The sequence below is a fragment of the Malaclemys terrapin genome, chromosome 1, assembly GCF_027887155.1.
Source record: "Malaclemys terrapin pileata isolate rMalTer1 chromosome 1, rMalTer1.hap1, whole genome shotgun sequence".
Taxonomy (NCBI): domain Eukaryota; kingdom Metazoa; phylum Chordata; order Testudines; family Emydidae; genus Malaclemys; species Malaclemys terrapin.
In genome coordinates this window covers 114293282-114314759 of record NC_071505.1, presented here as the reverse complement: position 1 = coordinate 114314759, position 21478 = coordinate 114293282, and the positions used below count along the sequence as shown (strand labels likewise).

The following is a 21478-nucleotide window of genomic DNA, read 5'->3' as shown; positions in this document are numbered from 1 at the left end:
CCCCAACAAGGCTGGCTACTGCCAGGGCTGCTCAAGCCCCATGCTGAAGTCATAGAATCATAAACTATCAGGGTTGGAAGGGACCTCAGGAGGTCATCTAGTCCCACCCGCTGCTCAAAGCAGGACCAATCCCCAGACAGATTTTTACCCCAGTTCCCTAAATGGACCCCTCAAGGATTGAACTCACAACCATGGGTTTAGCAAGCCAATGCTCAAACCACTGAGCTATCCCCCCTGAGAACTGTGTCCTCTGAGAACCATTCCCTGTACCCTAAGGTCAAGGTGTAGGGTGACCAGATGGTCCATTTTTAAAGGGACAGTCCCATTTTTGGGGACTTTTTCTTATATAGGCGCCTATTACCCTCCACCCCCATCCCATTTTTTCACAGTTGCTATCTGGTCACCCTATCAAGGTGGGGCAATGTCACGTACAACAATGAGTCAGCAAATCACACACCTCTTCTGAGTCTCTACTACATTGCGCTTTGGAGAATATTTTACTCCCATTTTGCACAAGTATAAGCTTTATCAAATCACATTGGTAGTGTTGCACGTAATGTGTACAGGTGCAAAGAACAAAGGCTGGGATTTTCAGAGGAGCCTCAGGAAGTTAGGGACCCAAATTCCATTGATTTTTTTCAATGGACTCCTTTGAAAATTCCTGACAGAAACTGAAGACATTGGAGATTCTGGCTCATAGTATGTTGACACCAAGGACATATCTGAACAAAAGCCGTGGATCTGAATGTACTTAGCATGAGGAAATTTGTATCTGAACTTCGCAGCTTGAGCCAGCCTGTCTGTTATGGAAAATTCACAGCACCGAAGTCACTAGCAAGGTTTACTCAGGTCCTTAGGGTCACAGCAAAGACAACAAGAGACACCAAGAACTTTTTGGTAGTAGAAGTGGCCTTACAAAAATATTAATTGCCCTACAAAGTCAGCACAGGCAGAACTTGTTTGTATATCATTGCTTAATGTTTTTCTGAATGAATGTTGTTTGGTTTAATTAATATTTTGCAAGTTTCAACAAAATTGCCCATTTTTGGAGTAGTAATCTGAGGGCTTTTAATCCTTATTTTGGCTCCTTCCAATAAAATGACTACATTGGAAATTCTTTAGAGCCATAATTCAAATTCAGAGGTGACCTTAAAGAAATGATTTTTATATATGCTCCCTTTTTATTTTAAGGTAACATTTCCAATGTGGACCATGCATTCCATCATGTTTAGCGGTCAAGCATTGACTTCATTTGCATTTCTTCCCACTGCTATAATTTTAAGAACTGGCAGGTGACCAAAGATGAGAGAAAATGTGTGTCTACCATCTAGAGTACAATGTAGGCTTTTTATTATAATTAAGTAGCATAGATATTCATGATTAGATCAAGGTCAGAGTAGCAGAACATCAGAGCCAAAAGCAGTAAGTATAAAGAAGGGGAAAGATTGCTTTCTAAATGTTTTTATTTTAGTGTCTAAACAGATGTACATTTCCAAGGAAACGTTAAAAATCTCAACTTGTATAAACATGAAATGGATAATGTTGATATATACTGAAGTACATGGTTATGTCTGTAGAACAGATATCTGTTTCAATGATAGTGCTGCATATCATATGCTTTCTGTATCTTCTCCCTTTGCCCTTCTTACCCCATGCCTTCCTGAATTACTGCTTCAATTAATGTCAAAATTCGAACAGAGTATTTCTCTGAAATTACACTCCTCCTTAAAAAGCAGGGGTGACTCCTGGCACTATTAATATCAGTGGCAAAGCTTTTATTGACATCACTGAGGCCAGAATTTCACCCAAGTTGTTCATTTAAACAAAACTGCAACTACAGATAAACAAGCTTCATACACAGGTTGAGTTCCAGATTTGTCTGTCTTGTTTACCAGGGAGGGACCACAACCCGTCTGGAACTCTACACATTGTTCAGAAATATCTAGTAGCTAAATAGTATACTGCAAGTAAATATATCATTGCCTTCTTACTCTTGTGCAGAACAAAATATTTTCTAGATCTTCACAAGTGGTTGATTCTCAGACTGTATTATGAAAGGAGAGAAATTGTTCTAATAAGAAATGCCTTGAAATGTCAGGGCTCAACAATAACCTGTCATCCATGTTAAATCTTCTTTCCAATGTGAATAATGGAACTTAAGTCTGAATTTTTTAATAGTGGTTGTTTCCAAGTGTGTAATCTGCAATAAACTGGATATGCTACAGCGCAAACATTTCTTAAGGTGTAACATTTTTCTTTATTCATCTTGTCCACCTATTTAATAAATGGGTACAGCTGTCTAAGACCTTAATCTCCTGAAAGGGCTGATTTCAAGAGGAGTCCAGGGTTCCTCAATTCTCACAGGACTAGGCTGTAACTGCACCTCCTGTAAATGAGTGCATTCTTTGTAATGACACAATGTCAACTGTGGGGCAAAAAGCTAGAGATCAGCCCATGTGGGTAAACATCAGATAGCTAGCTACAGCCCCAAATCACGACAGCTGGTGAAAACTATACCCTTACGCAAGTTCTCTCATGTCCATTTTCACTTCTAAAAGGCCTCTTCATACTGATTAGAGAATCCAGAATCTATACCCTCTTCCTTTTTTCTGATCAGTTTATCTTAATTTGAACACTCTTATAAAGATTGCTTTTTCTTCTTGGTTATGTTTTTAGACCTCAAAACTTTTTTTAAAAAAAGAGTACGTAAGCCAGAAGACTCGATAACTTGAATCCATATTGTATATTTCCCTCTCTGTTAGGGAGATCTTATTTATCAATGCCAACAGTCCAGCTGTGGATACTAAGCAGCCAGAGAGTGGGTTTAAATCTTGATTAGCCAATAGCCATTGCTTTCTTAGTTCTTTCCTGACATTAAGTGAATAAATACAATGTTTGCGATAGGTGCCAACTCAGGAGATGAACTCCACCATAAATAAATAAAATAGGGCCCAGGCAGCAGCAATGCAAACTTACCTCACACCTCCCTGCCAGTATGTCTCAACCCTGGGATGACCTTTGTGGGATAAAGGCATTTAAGATCCATCTATCTATCTAATCATACTCATATTACCCCTCCTTTACTGTAGTATCCGAGTGACTCAAACACCCCTGTGAGATAGAGAAGTGCTATTACCCCGTTTGACAGATTGGGAACTGAGGCACAGAGAGTAAGTGATTTGCCTGAGGTTGCACAGGCAGAGCAGGAATGTGATCATAGGACTCCCAGGCCCTAGGCTAGGACCGAATGACTGAACCATCCTTCCTGTCTAAGTTTCCATACTTGTACCATTGCTGGTTTCTCTGAGACTGACAACAAGGATGGTAATTGCGGTTGAGGTTTTTGTTGTTTTGCTAGGAACTAGACTGAGAACCCCTAATTTATTTCAGACAGCCTATCACATGGCCATCAGAAGGTAATATTTTTAATAATGACTAACCTGACCATGAAATATGACCATGACAAGTTCTCTATCCCATTAGCATCCGCTGAGCCATACCTCAATTCACCAGTGCCTCCCTCTTTCATTGACAGTATTGTTGGCGGGCATACAATAGCTCACTACTGGCTTGAATGGAAAACGACCCAGATCAAATCAATACAAAACACATTCAACGGAAAATATTAATATAGTACCTGCTCAGCCATAACAATAAATCTTTCCAAAGTGTTAACGGGTATTAAAAAAAAAATCATTCTTCCTACTGAAGACAAGGCCACAACCTATGTACCTTCAGTAGGGCAGTTTAGGGTGGATGCTGCAACCAGACTTGGCCCTATATGTTCAAGTTGTCTTGTAAAGATGAATGCATTGGAACAAATCTGGTCTGCTACATCCTTTGGAAATGACCAATATAAATCATACCCAGTTGTATTTTGTTCCAAAAGCCATTTGGCTTGTCTTCAGTTTGGCAGCAAGTAAAATGTACTGATGCATGATGTCTCTGATCATTCGCAGGTAGTTCCCAGCTGACCACCTGTGGGGTAGTTGCTCATGCACTGAGAATGTGCTGTGTGAGATACCGCCGCCTTCGTGGAGATGTGACAAGCTGGTTAGATCTTGCCAAGGAAAACTACGGTGGCTGGTACAGTGAGACTCATGTGGAAAGCACTAAGGTGCTTGTCAGGCTCTTTCCGCTCTTTGCCTTTCAAATTCTATATAGAATGTGCATCATTCAGGTGAGTAAAAAGCTTTTAATCCTAAATTCCCATGATTATTAAAATATGATGAAATATATTTAATACAATTGTATATCTAGTTTCTTGGTATGGTCTTCAACAGCTGCTTTACCAGTACAGTAGTCTTGATTTACTAAAACTTACCAGGCTATGGTCACATTGACTCTCATAAACGAAGGATGATTGGCTTGGTCAGCACTTGGGAGAGAGCCTCAGGTGACACAGGAAGACCAGTACGTGCTACTTTTTTCTTTGAATCATTATTGTTCCAGTACCCAGTGCTAGGGTGCTCTGCTGCTGGAGTTGCTGTGGATTCAGGTGAGGACCTACGCACTTGTGGTTATTAAAGACAGAATACCAGTGCTCGTTAGAAATACAATTATCTCCAATTTCCTCAACAAATTGTAATTCATTTGATATTTTCCACCGCAGACTCTCTCTGTAGTCCTAGTTGTATACTCTTTATACTGCGCTGGAGGGGATGTGTTGCTGGTGTGTCCCGCCCCAGAGGTGGGTGTATTTCAGTGGTGGATAAAGTGATCCTTTCACAGCCTGTGTAGGGGTCTCTCTGCTTCTGGGGAAGAGGTGCTGTATAAATGTGAAAGTATCATGCAGATCTACTTAGGTAGACATGATTTTTTGACTGGATGTTCCAGGTTAAGCAAAAGTTTTCAAGATAGTTTACCCTGTGGCAACCTGCTTAGCTCTATGTTACTGAGCAGGCTTTGTACTTCACTTCCACTGATTGGTGCTAAAATTAGTGCATAGTGCTAGGCTGCTTGAGGAAAAAAATCTTAAAATACCATATCTTAATTATACTGCTATTATTGACAGTCATTCCTGAGACAGCCTTTTCCTAAAAATAAAAAAGTTGATGTTGACACTTGACATTACTAGCCACTACAAGGTGACAATGAACCTCTATTGACATTGATTATAGTCAGAATATTCAGGCATGTATTTGAAAAGGGAGTCAAAAATTTTGAAGGGGATGATTTTTGCACTTGAGGCAGAGGAAGCAATGATTTCAAGGCTTGAGCCTTTTCTTTGATTAGGCAATCGATTAATATTGCTTCTGTAAAGATGAATAGCGCTTTCTCTATATTATGAGCAGATTTGTGTGCCCGTGATTCCTGGTGATAATGTTATTCCTATTAATAACATCGATTTTCATGTGCAATTGGTAACAGAAACCAGAGGTCTATAAGTTGTGCAGCAACCATTCTGAGTTCAGCCACCATTTTTTTGTTCACCTTAAGTTTTTGCATAGTTTGTATCCTCCTCTGGAGATGAGCAGTGGAAAATCTCTTTTTTTTTTTTTTTAAAGAGATTTAACATTCTGAATAACCCTAAAAGTCCTGAACAAACTGGAATCATTTTGTCCACCACTGACTTGCAGACACCTTAAAGGTGAAAACATAGTAACTCAACTGTTTTAGGAATGCCTAACAACACTGAACAACAATTTAGGACAGCAATTGAATACTAGATCTAACTGAAGCAGCAAGAGACTTAAGTAATTGGAAAGTAATTATCGGAGTTGGAATTTCCCCAGGAAACTAAGATTAACATGATGATGTTATGAGAAGCACCATGGGGTCCTCTGTGTAAGTGCTCCAGACCTCAGTTTTATGTCTCATCTGAAAGCATTATGGAAAACAAAGCTAATGTAAATAACATTAGTTTCATACATTTGTCAAATCAGAGATTCTTGCTCAAATGCATTTAATTGAATTGATTTACATTGGGTCCATCAGCAGATAACTGGGTTTACTGAGATTCATCTTATTCTGGAGAGTTAGCAGGAGTAGAAGGCATAGACTTGTGGTAAAGATACAGGGGTAGGCATCAAGAGATCTGGGTTCTATACCCAGCTGTTCAGTGTGACCTGGGCAAGTCACCTATCTCTCTCTCCCTATCAGTCTGTATAATGACACTTCCCTGCTGCATGTAGGGATTGAGAGGCTTAATTCATCAATGTTTATAGAAACTTCCCCAGCCAGGCTGAGTTAGCCCTCCAGCTCCCGAGGTGAGACCAGTCACCACATGGTCAGCTCTGCTCTGTCCGCTAGTTCAGGGCTGTTGCCTGCTGTGTGTGTGTCTGGACACTTGGCTAGGAGACTACAGTTTGGATTTTAGTACAGTTGTGTAATCTGCACCTTGAGCCCTGTACCCCTTTGTGGTGAGGGGAAATCCTGGGACCGAAGCAGCCTGATTCCTGCCTGAAGAGGATCCCAGCGAGCAGAGATCAGCCCCTCTGCAGTGACTGAGGAGTCCAGCGTCATCTCCAAACCTAAGGATCATTCGTGGAGTTTGTGAGTGCACCATCTTTTAGTTAGTCGGTCAGTGAATTTGTTTTGGGGACCCCCTGAACTGTGTCCTCAAGCCAGGGAGTGAGGGTTTGGGGATTTTATAACCTGCTGCATATTAAACCTCTGGAGGGATTTACCACCTTCTCCCACTTGAGTCCTTTGGGCTGTACTGAACCCCATCAGCCACACTGCTAAACCACTGCAGAGAAGAATTTTGTGGTTATAGGTCATCAAAGGCTCCAACAAAGAATGCGTACCAATGGGACACTAATCTTACATTTGCTACACCAAGTCACATGACTGGGGAAAATCACAGGTATTAGCAGCGTGGGCACTGGTGAACCTAAAAATAGTGTTTTACCCTGTTATGTTAGATTTGTCTCCTATTTAATATAATTATTGTGTTGAATATATTGTATGTGTTTGTGTTATTTCTTGGAAGTCTCCAACTATCTAGCAAATAAGTGGGGAATTACTCTGTGGTTAGAATTTTCCTCACAACCTGCCCTGCTGACCCTGCCAGGAAAGAGCGAGGGGGGTGGAGGCACCACCAAATAAATTCATAGGAAAAGATAAAGAAGATACACCCTGCTGAGTGGGTGGCGGGATCCAGAAGAACCCAAACCTGTCCATCAAAACCTGTAAGCAGATTGGCATTAAAGAAGGTAACCGGATGGAGAGGGGGCGCTACACCTAGATAGACCTTCATTGTAAGATACAAAAGAAATACAAACTGTCTCCTGTTGTGGTGGGATACACCGATCGGATCCTATAAAACTACTTTGATTTCCCTGGACTTGGGGGACTGGCACTAGTGGGCCTCTCTCCTTCCAATTATCAGTTTCTCTCTTCATTTACTGACCTAGAAATACAGAGAAATGCTGTTTATTACTGTTATGCTTATCAATCAAGTTTTGCAAGTGTTAGTCCGGTTCTAAAGAGCATGGCCAAATATTCATCCTGTACATCATGCTGGTGCATCTGTTAGATATGACTTGCTGACATGGGTATCTAAAAAATTACTGCTGTCTTTATAATGATATATTCCTGCTTGTTTTTTTCTGTAAAATAAGTTCATGTCTCACTTTCCTATGGGAGGTTTGTGGCTGAACAATTCTATTAAAAAAATTGTTTTCCTGCAGTATAAGGAGCAACTAAAACTTCTTTCAGAGTTACTGCTATGAGTTCAATCAATCGCTTTAATGAAGGATAGACAAAGAAGCTGATACTCAATGGTAATATTTGCTGATCCTGTTATACTGAGGGGCAATTGAAACAGAGGTAAAAATTTAGCTCTCAACAGAGGATGATGATGACAGCATCACAACAGCAGGCAGATAATTGATTAATTTTGTTATGGTTGGGCCTTCTCTTTGAGAGTCTAGTAACAGATCTGCAAGTAGCATTTCAACTTGGAGAAGAGAAGATGGAACAAGATCCATTTGGAAGAGGTTTCCAAATATATTAGAATTTTGTCCATTCAAAAAAGCCTAAAACTAGTATACTAATAAACAGGGTTTTTCCCCAATGCAGATTCCTTCAGGATATTATCTCCAGACCATGAATTCCGACTTGAATTTGAATGGATTTCTCTTGCCAATTGCAGCAATGAATGTGATAAGCATCATACCCTTATTAATCCTTGCTCCTGTTTTGGAATGCATCAACACTCATCTATTGAGTTCCAAGAGAGGCAGACGCTCTCCAACAGTTTACATTAGTGAGTATGAAATACATATGTATAGGGTCTTCATCTGCATTTCATTCCTGATTGAAATACTAAATTAGCTGATGGATAAGAAGGGTGCACTTGCTGGATGACGCTATCGGCGTATGTGAAATTATGAACGCTGAGATGGAAAACCAACTGTTTTGGGGTTGTCCCCAGGATGGATACTACTTGAAATGATTGGTTGTAACTGAGCCAAGGAAACATGCTGGTGATTAAGAAAAGATCTCCACCTCCATTTAGAGACAGGTTGGGGGAAATCATTTTGCCTTGAGCCACTAAAAACAGACAAAGTTTTGAGACAAACCACTCAAGGATGTACTAGAGGGACAGACCTGAGTCCTTGGGTGAGAATTTGCTAACCACCTAAAAGGTTTCTGCTAGTTCCAGTTTGATTCCTATAATGCCTGTTTTTCCAAGTATGAAAAGTTGTGTCTTGTCTTTACCCTCTGTAAATATAACCATGAAACATTTACAAATGTGTATTTGTTGTGGCTGCGCAGTGCTAGAACACACTAAAGTCCTTGGGTGCCAGTCATGTGCTCGGTGTACACCACTCAGAGGCAACCAGTGTAGGTGCTTCAGCCGCTAGGCCTTGTAGGCAATAGTCCTGGTGGGGCCCAATAACCACTCAGACAAATGCCTAAGTGAAAAGATATTTTACTGGGGCTGGTAGGAAAGGAAAAGTTTGCAGATGCCCTAGGTACAGAGTCTTTAACAATTACAGTTCAAAGTGAGCAAAAGCAGTTCTTGTTTGGGTCCCTGGGCAGTCCAATTGAGAGTCAGAGCTTGTCAGACCTAGTGTCTCGGCTACCTTCTCCAGTCTAAATCTGGATCAAAATATGAATTTCCCAGTAGGCTCTATTTCTGTAAGAGGTCAAGCAATAACCATGATTCTAAATCTCTCCCAAAATGTTGGGGCATTTCACATCTAGAGACAAATTTTGCAAATTTGGAACTCATCTCTTGCCAGTTCATATCTGAGAAGAACAATGTTCACCCATTATTTATTTAAATCTGTCTCCAGTCACAAGGATTTCTAGACAAAGCGAACTCTATTCCTGTTTATTTTATCATCCACCCTGCAGTGTAAACTTTTGAGACAAAACTGTTCATAAACCAGTATTTCCTCTTCTGTATTAATTCAGTGCCCTGTGGCATGGAGCACAGTCAGTGCTGAAATGCAGAAGTATTAATCTGACTAAAGTTAGACCAATTAAGGCTGTTATTAAGTCTTACACACACTAGAAGCGTATAACCCAGCAGGTGGCAATTAACCCTGGTTTTCAAAAAACATCTAAATTAAACCACAAAAAGTACATTCAGATAATAATGTTTTCCTTAAAACCATGGAAATTCCAAATGGGTGCTAGGGTACTATCTTATTGTTCTTTACTGCAGCAGAATACATGAGGTGGCTTATTCTTAATGGTTCCATTTTTAAAAATAGCCTCCCATTTTGTGCCCACAAATAACTTGAGGTGCAATTAACTGTGTGTGCAAGCGATGGCTGTTAGATATCTAACTCATGATTGCACCTGCAAATCTGCTAGAGCTGAAAGTGCCAGCATTTTGTGCCAGAAGTTAATTAGGTTCACAATTATTTGCAGGAGCAAAATTGAAAGTGTAAATAGGCTGTTGGTTTTAAGCCAGGTCCTAATGCATTCAAATGCAAGTTTCATAACAAAAAAGAAACCCAATAACAGTGATATTAGAGAAACTTTAAAAAAAAAAAAAATTAAGACAAAGTTACAAGAAAACATTAACCTACTACATTCCTTATTCATGATCAGGTTAATATCAAAGAACCTGGCTAAAGACTAAAAATCTTTAAAGATGTAACTGCATAAATAATATAAACTATGCATTATTAATCCAACACATTGCTCGCCTGCACCGCTTCTCGCCGCCCCCATTGGCCCGGGACGGCGAACCGTGGCCAGTGGGGGCCGCAATTGGCCGAACCTGCCGCATCAGCAGGTAAATAAACTGGCCCGGCCCGCCAGGGTGCTTACCCTGGCGAGCCGCGTGCCGAACATTGCCGACCCCTGCAATAGACTATATTAGATCTTCCAAAAACATTGTTTTCTTTTTATAAATTAGGGATGATTGAACTGATATGAAAAATTAGCGAACCTAAATCTTAGCCCCAAACTTATTCTGAACCTGAACCTCTCTCTCAGATGTGCATGTATTCAGTCAACTTCTTTAAGATTATTTCTCATATTTGTGGAATTCTTATATTTCTTGATTCAATAAAGTGACAAGGATTCAAAAAAGAAATGGCCATATATGTGGATAATGATAATATCCAGATGTACAATAAGGATTTTTTAAAATAAGGTGATATTAATCCTTTTGCTGCAGGATATAAAAGGGAGTTAGGAATAAACTTTCTCTATTCCATAATTGCTTACTGTAGGATTTCTTGCATCTTCCTCTGAAGCAACTGGAATTGGCTGCTGTTGCAGATAAGAGACTGGATTAGATGGACTGCATGGTAATTCCTAGGTTAGGTTGATATTTAATGCATTTCAGGCTCAACTAGAGGTAGGAAATGTTGTCTCTTTGCCAGGTAATAACACACTTTAGGGTTCTTAGAGATTTCTGGTAGAGGATTCTTTAATTTTGCAGGCAAAGGTTTTCCCACTGGAAAATAGGTGAGGCAGAATCAAGATATTAGTGCAATTTGTTTACAGGATGTGCACAAGTTCTGTTCCTTTGAACGAAGATCACAAACTGCACTCAGGGGACCTTCTCTTGGAAAAACCTCCGCTAAAGCCCTGCTATTCTGTCCCTAAGGGCATGGTTACACAGGGATCATACATCGCATTAATTTAAGTTTATTCACCTTCAAGTGCCTTGCGTCCACACACAGCATTTTTTTAAAAGTGAATTATTCAACATTTTAGGTCACAGTAATTAATCCCCTTTGGAACAGGAGTAACTCTACTTCACCATTTGTTCATGTCATGGTTCGTGCTACACATTAATCAATTCTAAGGCCAGAAGGGACCACAGTGATCATCTAGTCTGACCTCCTGCATAACACTGGCTGTAGGACTTCTCTCAATGAATTTCTCTTTGAACTAGAACAGATCTTTTAGAAAATATTACTAATCTTGATTTTAAAATTGCCAGTGATGAACAATCCCCACAACCCTTGGAAAGTTGTCCCAATACCTAGTTACCCTCACTGTTCCAGTCTGAATTAGTCTAACTTCATACTTCCAGCATTTGCCTGCTAGACTGAAGTGCTCTTTATCAAATATGTGTTCCCCACGTACGTACTTAGACTGTGATCAAATCACATTCTCTTTGTTAAGCTAAATAAATTGAGCTCCTTGAGTCTGTCACTATAAGGCAGATTTTGTTTTCTAATCCTTTGATCATTCTTATGGCTCTTCTCTGAACCATCTCCAATTTTTCAACTTCTTTCGTGTATTGTGGACACCAGAACTGGACAGCAGTCACACCTGTGCCAAATACAAAGATAATATTACCTCCTTGCTGCTACTTAATATTTCCCTATTTATGCAGCCAAGTCTACCACTACATCCAATTCCTAACTACGCTATTTCTGGCAGTACTCCAACTGCTATCCCACACCTGGATTGGCCTCTCTCTGTACCATCCACTGCTTTGGGGTCATCTTGGCCAGATGTTCTCCCTCCCTTTAAATGATGGCATGCAGTCAGAAGTGCCCCGTTCCAATACCAGGTAGTGGTAAGGTCACAAACCCATTAAAGCATCCATGCTTCCCTACAGACCGCTGCAGAGCTCCTGGACTTGATTGACCTTTTTGGAGAGCTAGTCCCATCCGATGAAGTTATTGGAATGCAAACCTCATCAGGACACAGTCAGAACAAATGAAGAGAGGGCATGCTCCCAGAGCTGGTTTCAGTGCCAAGTCTAAGCAAAGGAGCTCCAGGAGAAGTACCCAAAAGCAAGGAACAAGAGTGGGGCCTCTAGTAATGCTCCCACTACCCACCCATACTACAAGGACCTGGACCTCATTTTTACAAGCAATGCTACCACCACACCTAAGAATGATATGATGGATAGTTTTCCACAAAGTTTCCAAGACAATATGGAAAGGGCCCTTGACCCCATGTGTAGGAGGAGGTCTGATCAGGAGGAGATTTTTCTGGGCACCCAAGAACAGTACGACACAGCAGATTCAGAGATTATACAAGAATTCCATGTGGCCAGCCATACTGAAACTGCTGTTGAAGAGAGCTCTACCAGCAGCCAACCTGAAAATGCAGTGGATGGGAGTTGTACCACTAATTATTGTGCCCCGTATTACAATACAACAATACAGAGGAATTCAAACACCTTTTTTTCTGGGTAAAGCAGCTGTCTACCGCCATGTTAGGTAACACCAGTAGCCTCTCTCTTTCTGCTGGACTTTTAACCCCTTCACCCTGCAACTTGCTCAAAATGGTATTTGTGCCACAGATTTAAAGAGAGAATGTTTTATTTCCTTGGAGTATTAAATCCCACAACCATCAGCAACACTTGCTGCTTCATTTTCCCCCTTCCTGAGATGCTCTCCTTTCCTCCCCCATCATCCACAGCATCATCCCTTGTGCTTGGCTCACAGTGCCATTAGTGGCCTCAGCTTTTAGCCAACTTGAAATTTTGAAGTAAATGCATGGGGAGTTTTAAGGCATTCATGGTTATCAGAAATCCTTGGAATTAGAGCAATTATTGCAGGATTCTATTTATTTTGCAGTATACTTTATGCTGATTTGTGAGTGTCATAAAAGAGAATTTAAGTCAAAGCCAGAGCCCTATTTTGACATGCACATTGCAAGGCAAAGTAGTTCTCTCAAGACTGCTTATATAACTAGTGTTTCCCTTCTACTCCTGCACTAGCTGGGAGGGACATCATCCTGGTCAAGGCCAGCACTGCATATCTTCTGGGTTTGCCCATTGCCTTTCTGAACGAGTCTCTTCTATGTCTCCTGGGGACCTGCCTGAAGGTAACATCCACCAACAGAAGGACAGCCAGCAGAGGTGCACTTGAAATTAACAATCTGCCCTTTGCTGACCCCTTCACCCACCCAGCCAGTATTTTTAAAGGGTCCTATACAAGAGGGAAGTAATTTGGAAAATGTCTTACCATCTCAAAATGAGCCAGAGTAGGAAGAGAATTCCACATTCCAAAATTGCGAGGAAAAGCAATATTTTATCATTGTCAGCATGGAGACTAGGAGTGATACAGTATGTACTTCTGTTTTTTCTGACTCCCTTTAGCACCTGTAACACACTGCTCCATGCATATAGGGGACTTATCACCTGCTGAGAGGCTGACAAACTTCTGATGGGAGGGAAAAAAGGACACAAGGATATGTTCAAGGAATGAGGCACTGCAAAGAGGGAAGTGTGGAGAAAAGGTTTCCTGGAGCAATCACAAAGGCTCAAAATGGAGTAGCTGACTCTGGAAAAGGACACAATGCAGATGCAAACAGCTGTGATGGAGCACCTTTTGTTACAAAGGTCAAGACCACCTCCTGACTCCCATGCTTCAGAGCCAAGCTCCAGCCTGAGCCACAACTTCAAAGTGCTGTCTACACAGCTGTTTTTAGAGCACAAGCCCTGCAAAGCCAAGTCTGTTGACCGAGGCTGGGAGGGTCGCTTCTGTGAGCTGTGTAGACATACCCTCCAGGATCCCAGGGGAAAACTGAGGATTATTATCAGAAATGTTCACAAGCTTATGCAGTGGCTAGGGCTGCTTTTTCTGTTTGTGCAGTGCTGCTATGTATTGGTTAGTGCTCATGAGACATATGCTACTGGGCACCACAGTGGTGATTGTTCCTGAAGGAGGACTGTCCCATCCCATAAGATGAGGCATCAGCTGAAACTGTAGTGGTTTTATTTGGCTTACACGGGACTCAAACTCGTGTATTGCTCAGGTCTTGCTTTATTTCTCTGAATGTCCTCAATACCAAGCATTTTGTGAATTCATGAATTCTCATAATGGCTTCAAACTCACCATCAGGTGAAGTAGGAATTTTCCCAGGAGTGTCACCATACCCATGAATCAACATACTTCATTGACACTTTGAGGCTCCTTTACCTGGGTAATCACTTGCACTTTCTCTGAATCTGATCTGATCCTTGCCCATCAATGATCTGGCCTAGAAATGAGATTCTGCCTTTTTACAATTTGCACTTGTCATTAAGTGTTAGTCTGGCTTTCTCCAGTTTTTCCAGGATTGTAAACAGATGTTGGTCATGTAGGGTCAATCAGTAAATAATGAGATAAGAATCCATTTGGCAGAAAACCCCTTCCAGGAGTTGACATTGTCGTTTGGAAGTGTTCAGGAGCAGATGGTATTCCAAATGGTAGCCTATTGAAATAAAACTTTCCAAAAGGTATAATGAAGATCATTAACATTGCAGATTCTGCAGCAAGTAGTATCTGCCAAAACCCAGATGGAATATCCAATTTTAAGACATCTGTTTCAGTAAGTTGTCCAAGACTGTATTCAACATATAGGAGTATATGTTGCTCTCTACTACAGATATTCTTATTGGACTTAGTAAGGTTTACACAGTTCCAAACTTTGTCATTTGGCTTTGGGACCACTACCATGCAAGCACACCATTCAGCTGGGTGTCTATTCTGGAAATTATACCCATCTGATCTATGCAGCTGTACTCTTCTTTCACCCTGGGCAGAAATGGGAGGAGGTGTCAACAGGGCAAATGGTATAAGTTTAATGTGGTTTCTCCCTCCATTTCCTCCAGTTCTTGGAATAATTTTGGGAACCTCTTCCTGATCTCAGGTTCTAGGGCTATGATTAGTAGGTGGCTAGTAGCGCAGTGCATAGGCCATCTACAATGTAGACTTCTTTGGATGTAGTCTTTTTTCTGAGTTAGTGGCCAAAAATTTTCCTTTCACATTTAATGGGGACTGTCCTAGGACTTTCAATAGCTCTTGACGTGTTGGTGGTTTCATCCTACTGAAAAATTATTCTGAAATCACTGTTATATCAACGCCTGTATCTATTTTGGAGTTTGCTTTATATTTTCACAAGGCAATTGTGGATGATCAATGGTGGTTCTTTTTGGTTATCTCCTACGGCTCTAAAGTAGGAGTGTCTTTTGGGTCGTGTTCTTGAAAGACAGCTGTTACCATATGTTTAGACTGGCAGACTGCCGCATAATGTCCCTTTTTTTTTAAAGACCTTTCCTGCATTTGGTGTTTCTTGCTGAACAAAGCTGTTTGCTGTGAGGTGGTTTGCCACACCATGGGCATTCTTTCATGCTCTTGCTGTATTCCTTTTCTTTACTCCATGTTAGCAATCACTCTCTTTGGGTCCCTTTGTATTTGTACTGGTCTGGTAGGTTTGGTTTCTGGACATCCTGAGAGATTTTCCTCCCCATATCTCTGGTATCTACAGTGGATTCTTCCTCAAAGTTACTTCTGAGACGAATTTCTTGCTTCTTTATGTATCGACTTTGGAGGACTATGTTCTTGGCTGTCTCTAGTGTGAGGTTAGGATCATTTTGAAGTGTTTCTGATAGTTGGCTGTCCCTCAGCCCTCAAGTAAGCCTGTCTCTGATAAATTCTTCACTCATCTCCCCATAGCCACAGCGTTGGATTAAGTTGTGCAGGGCAGTTTATGAAATCATTCACTGACTCCCCTTCTCTTGCTTGTATAAGTGAAATTGTGCCTGCTCAAAAAAATCACATTGCAGTGTGGCAAGAAATACTTATCCAATTTTTCAACTGTATTGAACTATTTCATCTGAGCAGTTGTGAGGCTTCTGGGAGGGATAATATTCTCTTCTACAGATCCCATTGTATACAGCAAGGTATTAACTTGTTTCTCCTTTAACTGCTGGTGTAAACTGGAAGCCTGACAGAACATCTGGAATCTGCTTAGCCAGAGAGGCCATCCCTCAGAGTGACAAAAATCAAATTCTGCTGGGGTTGGTATTTAAAAAAATGCTTGGTAAGATGTAGCCACTTCTACTACTTTACCTATACTATAGTGTTTCCACCCCCACCCCCTATTTTCTTGCCTCTGTGTGGATTGAGGTGATGTGACCCTTTAAGGGAGCAAACTGTTGTTGCTGTGTCCCCAGCTTTAGCTTCACTTTTCTACCCTCACTCACTGTTGCAGCTTGGACTCACTATAACCGAGTTCTCTGGGTTCTGTGTTTTCAGGCTTCTTTGCCTTTTCTCCCAGCTCCGTTCTGGCTTGTCTGGAGGGCATGTTTCTCTGTTTCCCTTTCCCCCCTTTTTGTAGGGGTGTTCTGTTATCTTATGGATGTTTGTTTAATCCCACTCTGACACGAGGTAGAGATTAGAGACTCACCTGTGGTTGGGGTGAATGCAAAAGAAGACTGACTTTATTTCCTACACAGTCTTACCTCCTTGTTCTATGCCCCCTAGTGGTCACGCTAAATGTTGACAACTAATACCACCCCACCAACCTCCTGGAGATGGAGAAGAACACATCATCACTTACAGGAGATTGTGACCACTCCATAGTTTGGCGATGCTATAGTTCCATTGGTCTTAAATTTGCACTATGTTCATGTTGAATTGTTTTTATTCAATTGATATAATTTGTTACCTATGTTATTTGTTACCTCAATAGATATTTTTGATAAAACTTGATTAAAAATGTCATTGAGGAACAGCTCCCCCATGTAAATTCTTCATAAAACTCAATACATAAACATATTTTAGTAGTCTTCTTGGTAACAATACCTTTATTATCCACAACTAATCCCTGGCCTCATAGTAGGAGCACAACATTTCCCTGACCAGTTGGGTCATTTTTCAGAAGCACCCTCTCCAGCTGTCCATGAAAGAGCAGTATGCTAAGCCACACTCTGTGACTTCCACTGCACTGTAGCAGTGTCTATGCAGGTTAAAGGACAACAGAGGGTCCTGTGGCACCTTTGAGACTAACAGAAGTATTGGGAGCACAAGGTTTCGTGGGTAAGAACCTCACTTCTTCAGATGCAAGATGTCTATGCAGGTTGTTTCTGCTCAGCAAGCTTGTGTGCACTAACCTACCATACAGTCAGTCCTTGAGTGATGTGTGAAGGAGGTCTCAGGCTGCCATCCTTGGAATCTCTAAGTAATTATAGATGACAATTTCCTAACTCAAGAAGCGTTGCATCCAGCACAGGGGGGGATTTTATATTAGACTTTGTCATGATAAAGAGGAACTGATCACAAAACTAAAAATTAGTGGTAGCTTAGGTACAAGTGATCATGACTTTATTCTGCTTGCACATAAATTTAATCAAATCCAAACAATTAATAAATATACTTGGTGCTTTAAAAGGGCCAATTTCACAAATCTAAAAACAACTATGAGCTAAATCAATTGGGAGAAATAATTTAAACAGAAAAATGTAAATGATAATTGGGGATTGCTTAAGAACATTTTACTAGATGTCCAAAAAGCCACATTCAAGCAAAAAGGCCACACTTTTAAAAAATGGCTTAAGGGGAAAGGGAAAGCAGTTATAATAAGAATAACATATAACAAATGGAAGAAACGTTGATAATAATGACTAGAAACCGGAAGTTAGGAATTATAGAAAATTGCTAAGGGACGCCAAAGGACACAAGGCAAACTCTGGCCAGCAAAGTAAGGACATAATTTTATTTTTAAGTATATAAGGAATAAGAGAAATCCTAACAATGGTGCAGGTCCATAGATAGAAAAGGTAGCATTGTCAATAATAATACAGAAAAGCAGAAGTGTTCAATAAATATTTGTTTTATATTTGGGGAAAAGCCAGATGATTTATTACTTTCCATTCCATCAGTAACTGAGGATGTAAAAAAAGCGCTGCTGATGCTAGACATTTTTAAATCAGCAGATCAAGATAACTTGTATCCAGGAATTTTAAAAGAGCTGTCTGAGAAGCTTTCTGGACCATTAGTGATGATTTTCAATAACTTTTGGAATACTATAGAAGTTCAAGAGGATTGGAAGAAAGCTAATGTGGTTCCAATATTTAAAAAGGGTAAATGGAATGGCCCAGATAACAATAGGGCTGTCAGCATGGCATTGATCCCAGGCTAATTAACAGTTGATAGAGGAGTTCATTTATAAATAATTAAAGGAAGGTAACATTAATGCTAGTCAAGATCAGTTTATGGAAAACAGATCCTGTCAAACTAACTTGATATCTTTTTTTAATATGATTACAAGTTTGGTTGATAAAGGTTATAGTGTTGATGTATTCGACTTTGTAAGGCATTTAACTTGAACTGCATGATATTTTGATTAAGAAATTAGAATGATACAAAATCAAAATGGCACACAGCAAATGGCTTAAAAACTGGCAAAAAGGTCAAAATATAATCATAAATGCAAAATCATCATTAACTAGGTGTGTTCAGGGTTTGGTTCTTGGCACTATGCTATTTAACATTTTTATCAATGACCTCTAAGGAAACAAGTCATCACTGAACGTTTGCAGATGGCAGAAAGATTGGGGGAGTGGTAAATAGTGAAGAGGATGAGTTACTGATATAGAGCTGTATCCATCACTTGGTAATTTGAGTGCAAGCAAATACTATGTGTTTTTAATACTAACAAATGTAACATTGTACATCTAAGAACAAAGAACATTACCCATACTTACCGGATGGGAACTGTACCCTGGAAAGCAGTAACTTTAAAAAGGACTTGGGGTCATGGTGGCCAATCAGCTGAACATTAGCTCTCTGTGTGACACTGTAGCCAAAAAGATTGAGATCTGTGGATATATAAACAGGGGAATATGGTGTAGGAGTAAGGTGGCTATATTATCTCTTTATTGGGCACTGGAATACAGTGCCCATTTTTGGTGTCAACAATTCAAGAAGTATGTTGAAAAATTGGAGAGGGTTCAGACAAAAATCATAAGAATACTGAAGGGTTCAAGACAACCTGCTGTCATAAGTATAAATCCAAGTATCCAAAACCTCTTTTTTGTGGGGGGAGGGAGGCAAAGGGCTTAGATATGGGAGTGAGGTCCAGTGGCTAGAAGAGATGAGTGGAAACTGGGTCTCTCTTGGTTTCGCTGTTCCTAGCTCTATCAGATTTGTGACCCTGGGCAAGTCCCTTAACTTCAGTCGTCCTGGATACCTAATAGTAGGGTATTCAGATGTTAAATGCTGTGACAGACCCAGACCAGTGGGGTACAGGAGTCTGGTAGAGGGCAAATATACTGGTCACTGGATGAGTAGTTTTCTGTTCCCTGAGTGACCAGAGCAGGGGCTGCACTAGAGTAATCAGGAACCTGCTAGAACCAGTTAAGGCAGGCAGGCTAATTAGGACACTTGGAGCCAATTAAGAAGAAGCTGCTAGAATCAATTAAGGCAGGCTAATCAGGGCACCTGGGTTTTAAAAGGAGCTCACTTCAGTTTGTGGTGAGAGTGTGAGAAGCTGGGAGCAAGAGGTGCAAGGAGCTGAGAGTGTGTGCTGCTAGAGGACTAAGGAGCACAAGCGTTATCAGACACCAGGAGGAAGGTCCTGTGGTGAGAATAAGGAATAAGAGATACTAGCAGTTCTGGTCATCGACCGATACATGAGGGGACTACCACCAAACCTTCGTGCCTGGGTAAGCCAGAACAAACCCTCCACCTATAACGAGGTTGTCGCCCTGGTAGAGAGGCGAAGGACAGCGAGGGAGTTGACCTGACCAGTTAAGGAAGAGGCACCCTGGGTTAAACTAGCAGCACCAAGCCCTAAAGTTCGGGTGACTGGGCCACCAGAAGGGCCCAGGTGGAAAAAGAGAGAGGCTGAAGGCCCATCAGAGGCCACAAAGAGTCGGAGCACTGAGGGAGAAGAGGATCGTGATGTTAGACTGCCCAAACCAAGAGCCTAGGGCTCCATACAGATGTTATGCCTGCGGGGAGTGGGGACACATAGCTGCACAGTGTCCCAATGCTGAGGAGCCTATGTAGTGTAACCTGGGAAACTGGGCAGATCCATGCTCCCTAATCCACCTTGTGGGGGTCTCACTAACCCCACATATGTATACCAGACCAGTGAAACTAAATGGGGTAGGGACCACGGCACTGGTTGATTCGGGGAGTGCTATCACGCTTATCTCAGGGAAGCTCGTGAAGTGTAGTCAGCTGCTGCAGGCTAAACGTACAGGGATAACGTGTCCATGGGACAGTTAGTTACTACCCCACCAGCCCAGTAAAAATCAAGATCCAAGGGAACACTACTGAGGTAGCAGCAGGGGTAGTCCCTAAACTCCTATACCCGGTGCTCATAGGAATGGACTTCCCAGGGTTTGGAAACTTACTCCCAGTAGGGGGATTGGAGAAAGATGGGGACCCTAAAATTGATGAGGCATCCACAGCAGACTGTCAACCCCCAATCTTCTCTGAAATATCCCCAGATTTGTTTTCCACTCCCAGACAGGGTAGAAAGACAAAAAGGGAAAGAAGGGCAGCTAAGGCCTTGGGAACCCGAATACTGACCCAAAGCCAGAGGGTTGCTCTTGTAGGTAGGCGGACCCGCGCAGCTGAAAAGGCGGCCACGCAGGAGGGAGAAGCACCTGAGTCTGACCCCCACCCTAATGCTTCTGAACCAGTAGAGGCAACAGAGACTGGGCCCCTAGATCTTGGGCAGATTAGCCCCAGGAGAGGAAATTTTGGACGGGACCAGGCAGAAGACCCAAGGTATGACAACATTAGGAAGGAGGTGACTGAAATAGATGGGGTCCCCATGGAAGGAAAAACCCAGGGACCAGGACCCTACTTCATAATGAAGAAGGATCTCTTATACCGGGTTGCACCAGTACAGGGGCAGAAGGTACAGCAGATCCTAGTACCTCAAAAACACCAGAACGCTGTATTAAGTCTTGCTCATAGTCATCTTTTTGGGGAAGGATTGGGACACCCTACTACTCTACCTTATGTTCGCTATCTGGGAGGTACCTCAGCCCTCAACTGGGTTTTCCCCCTTCGAGTTATTATACGGGCATCACCCCCGTGGCATACTAGATATCGCCAAAGAGATCTGGGAAGAGGAACCCAACGAGGGGAGAAATATAACAGAGCATGTAATGCAGATGCGAGACCGGATAGCCCAGGTTACCCCTATTGTATGGGAACATTTGGAGAAGGCACAGGAGACCCAGTGAACCCATTATAATCACCAGGCAAAAGTGCAACAGTTCCAGCCAGGGGATCGGGTTATGGTGTTGGTACCCACAGCAGAAAGCAAGCTTCTGGCCCAATGGCAGGGGCCCTATGAGATGGTTGAA

General features: G+C 41.6%; 1 protein-coding gene across 1 annotated transcript in view; it reads left to right on the top strand.

Moving 5' to 3' along the window:
* SLC15A5 (solute carrier family 15 member 5) overlaps nt 1-21478 on the top strand; it is a 65554-nt gene that overhangs the window by 15831 nt on the left and 28245 nt on the right. The window contains exons 4-5 of the mRNA XM_054016296.1: nt 3960-4180; nt 8026-8212. Coding sequence (XP_053872271.1) covers nt 3960-4180; nt 8026-8212 — 408 coding nt within the window. The remainder of the gene's footprint in view (nt 1-3959; nt 4181-8025; nt 8213-21478) is intronic.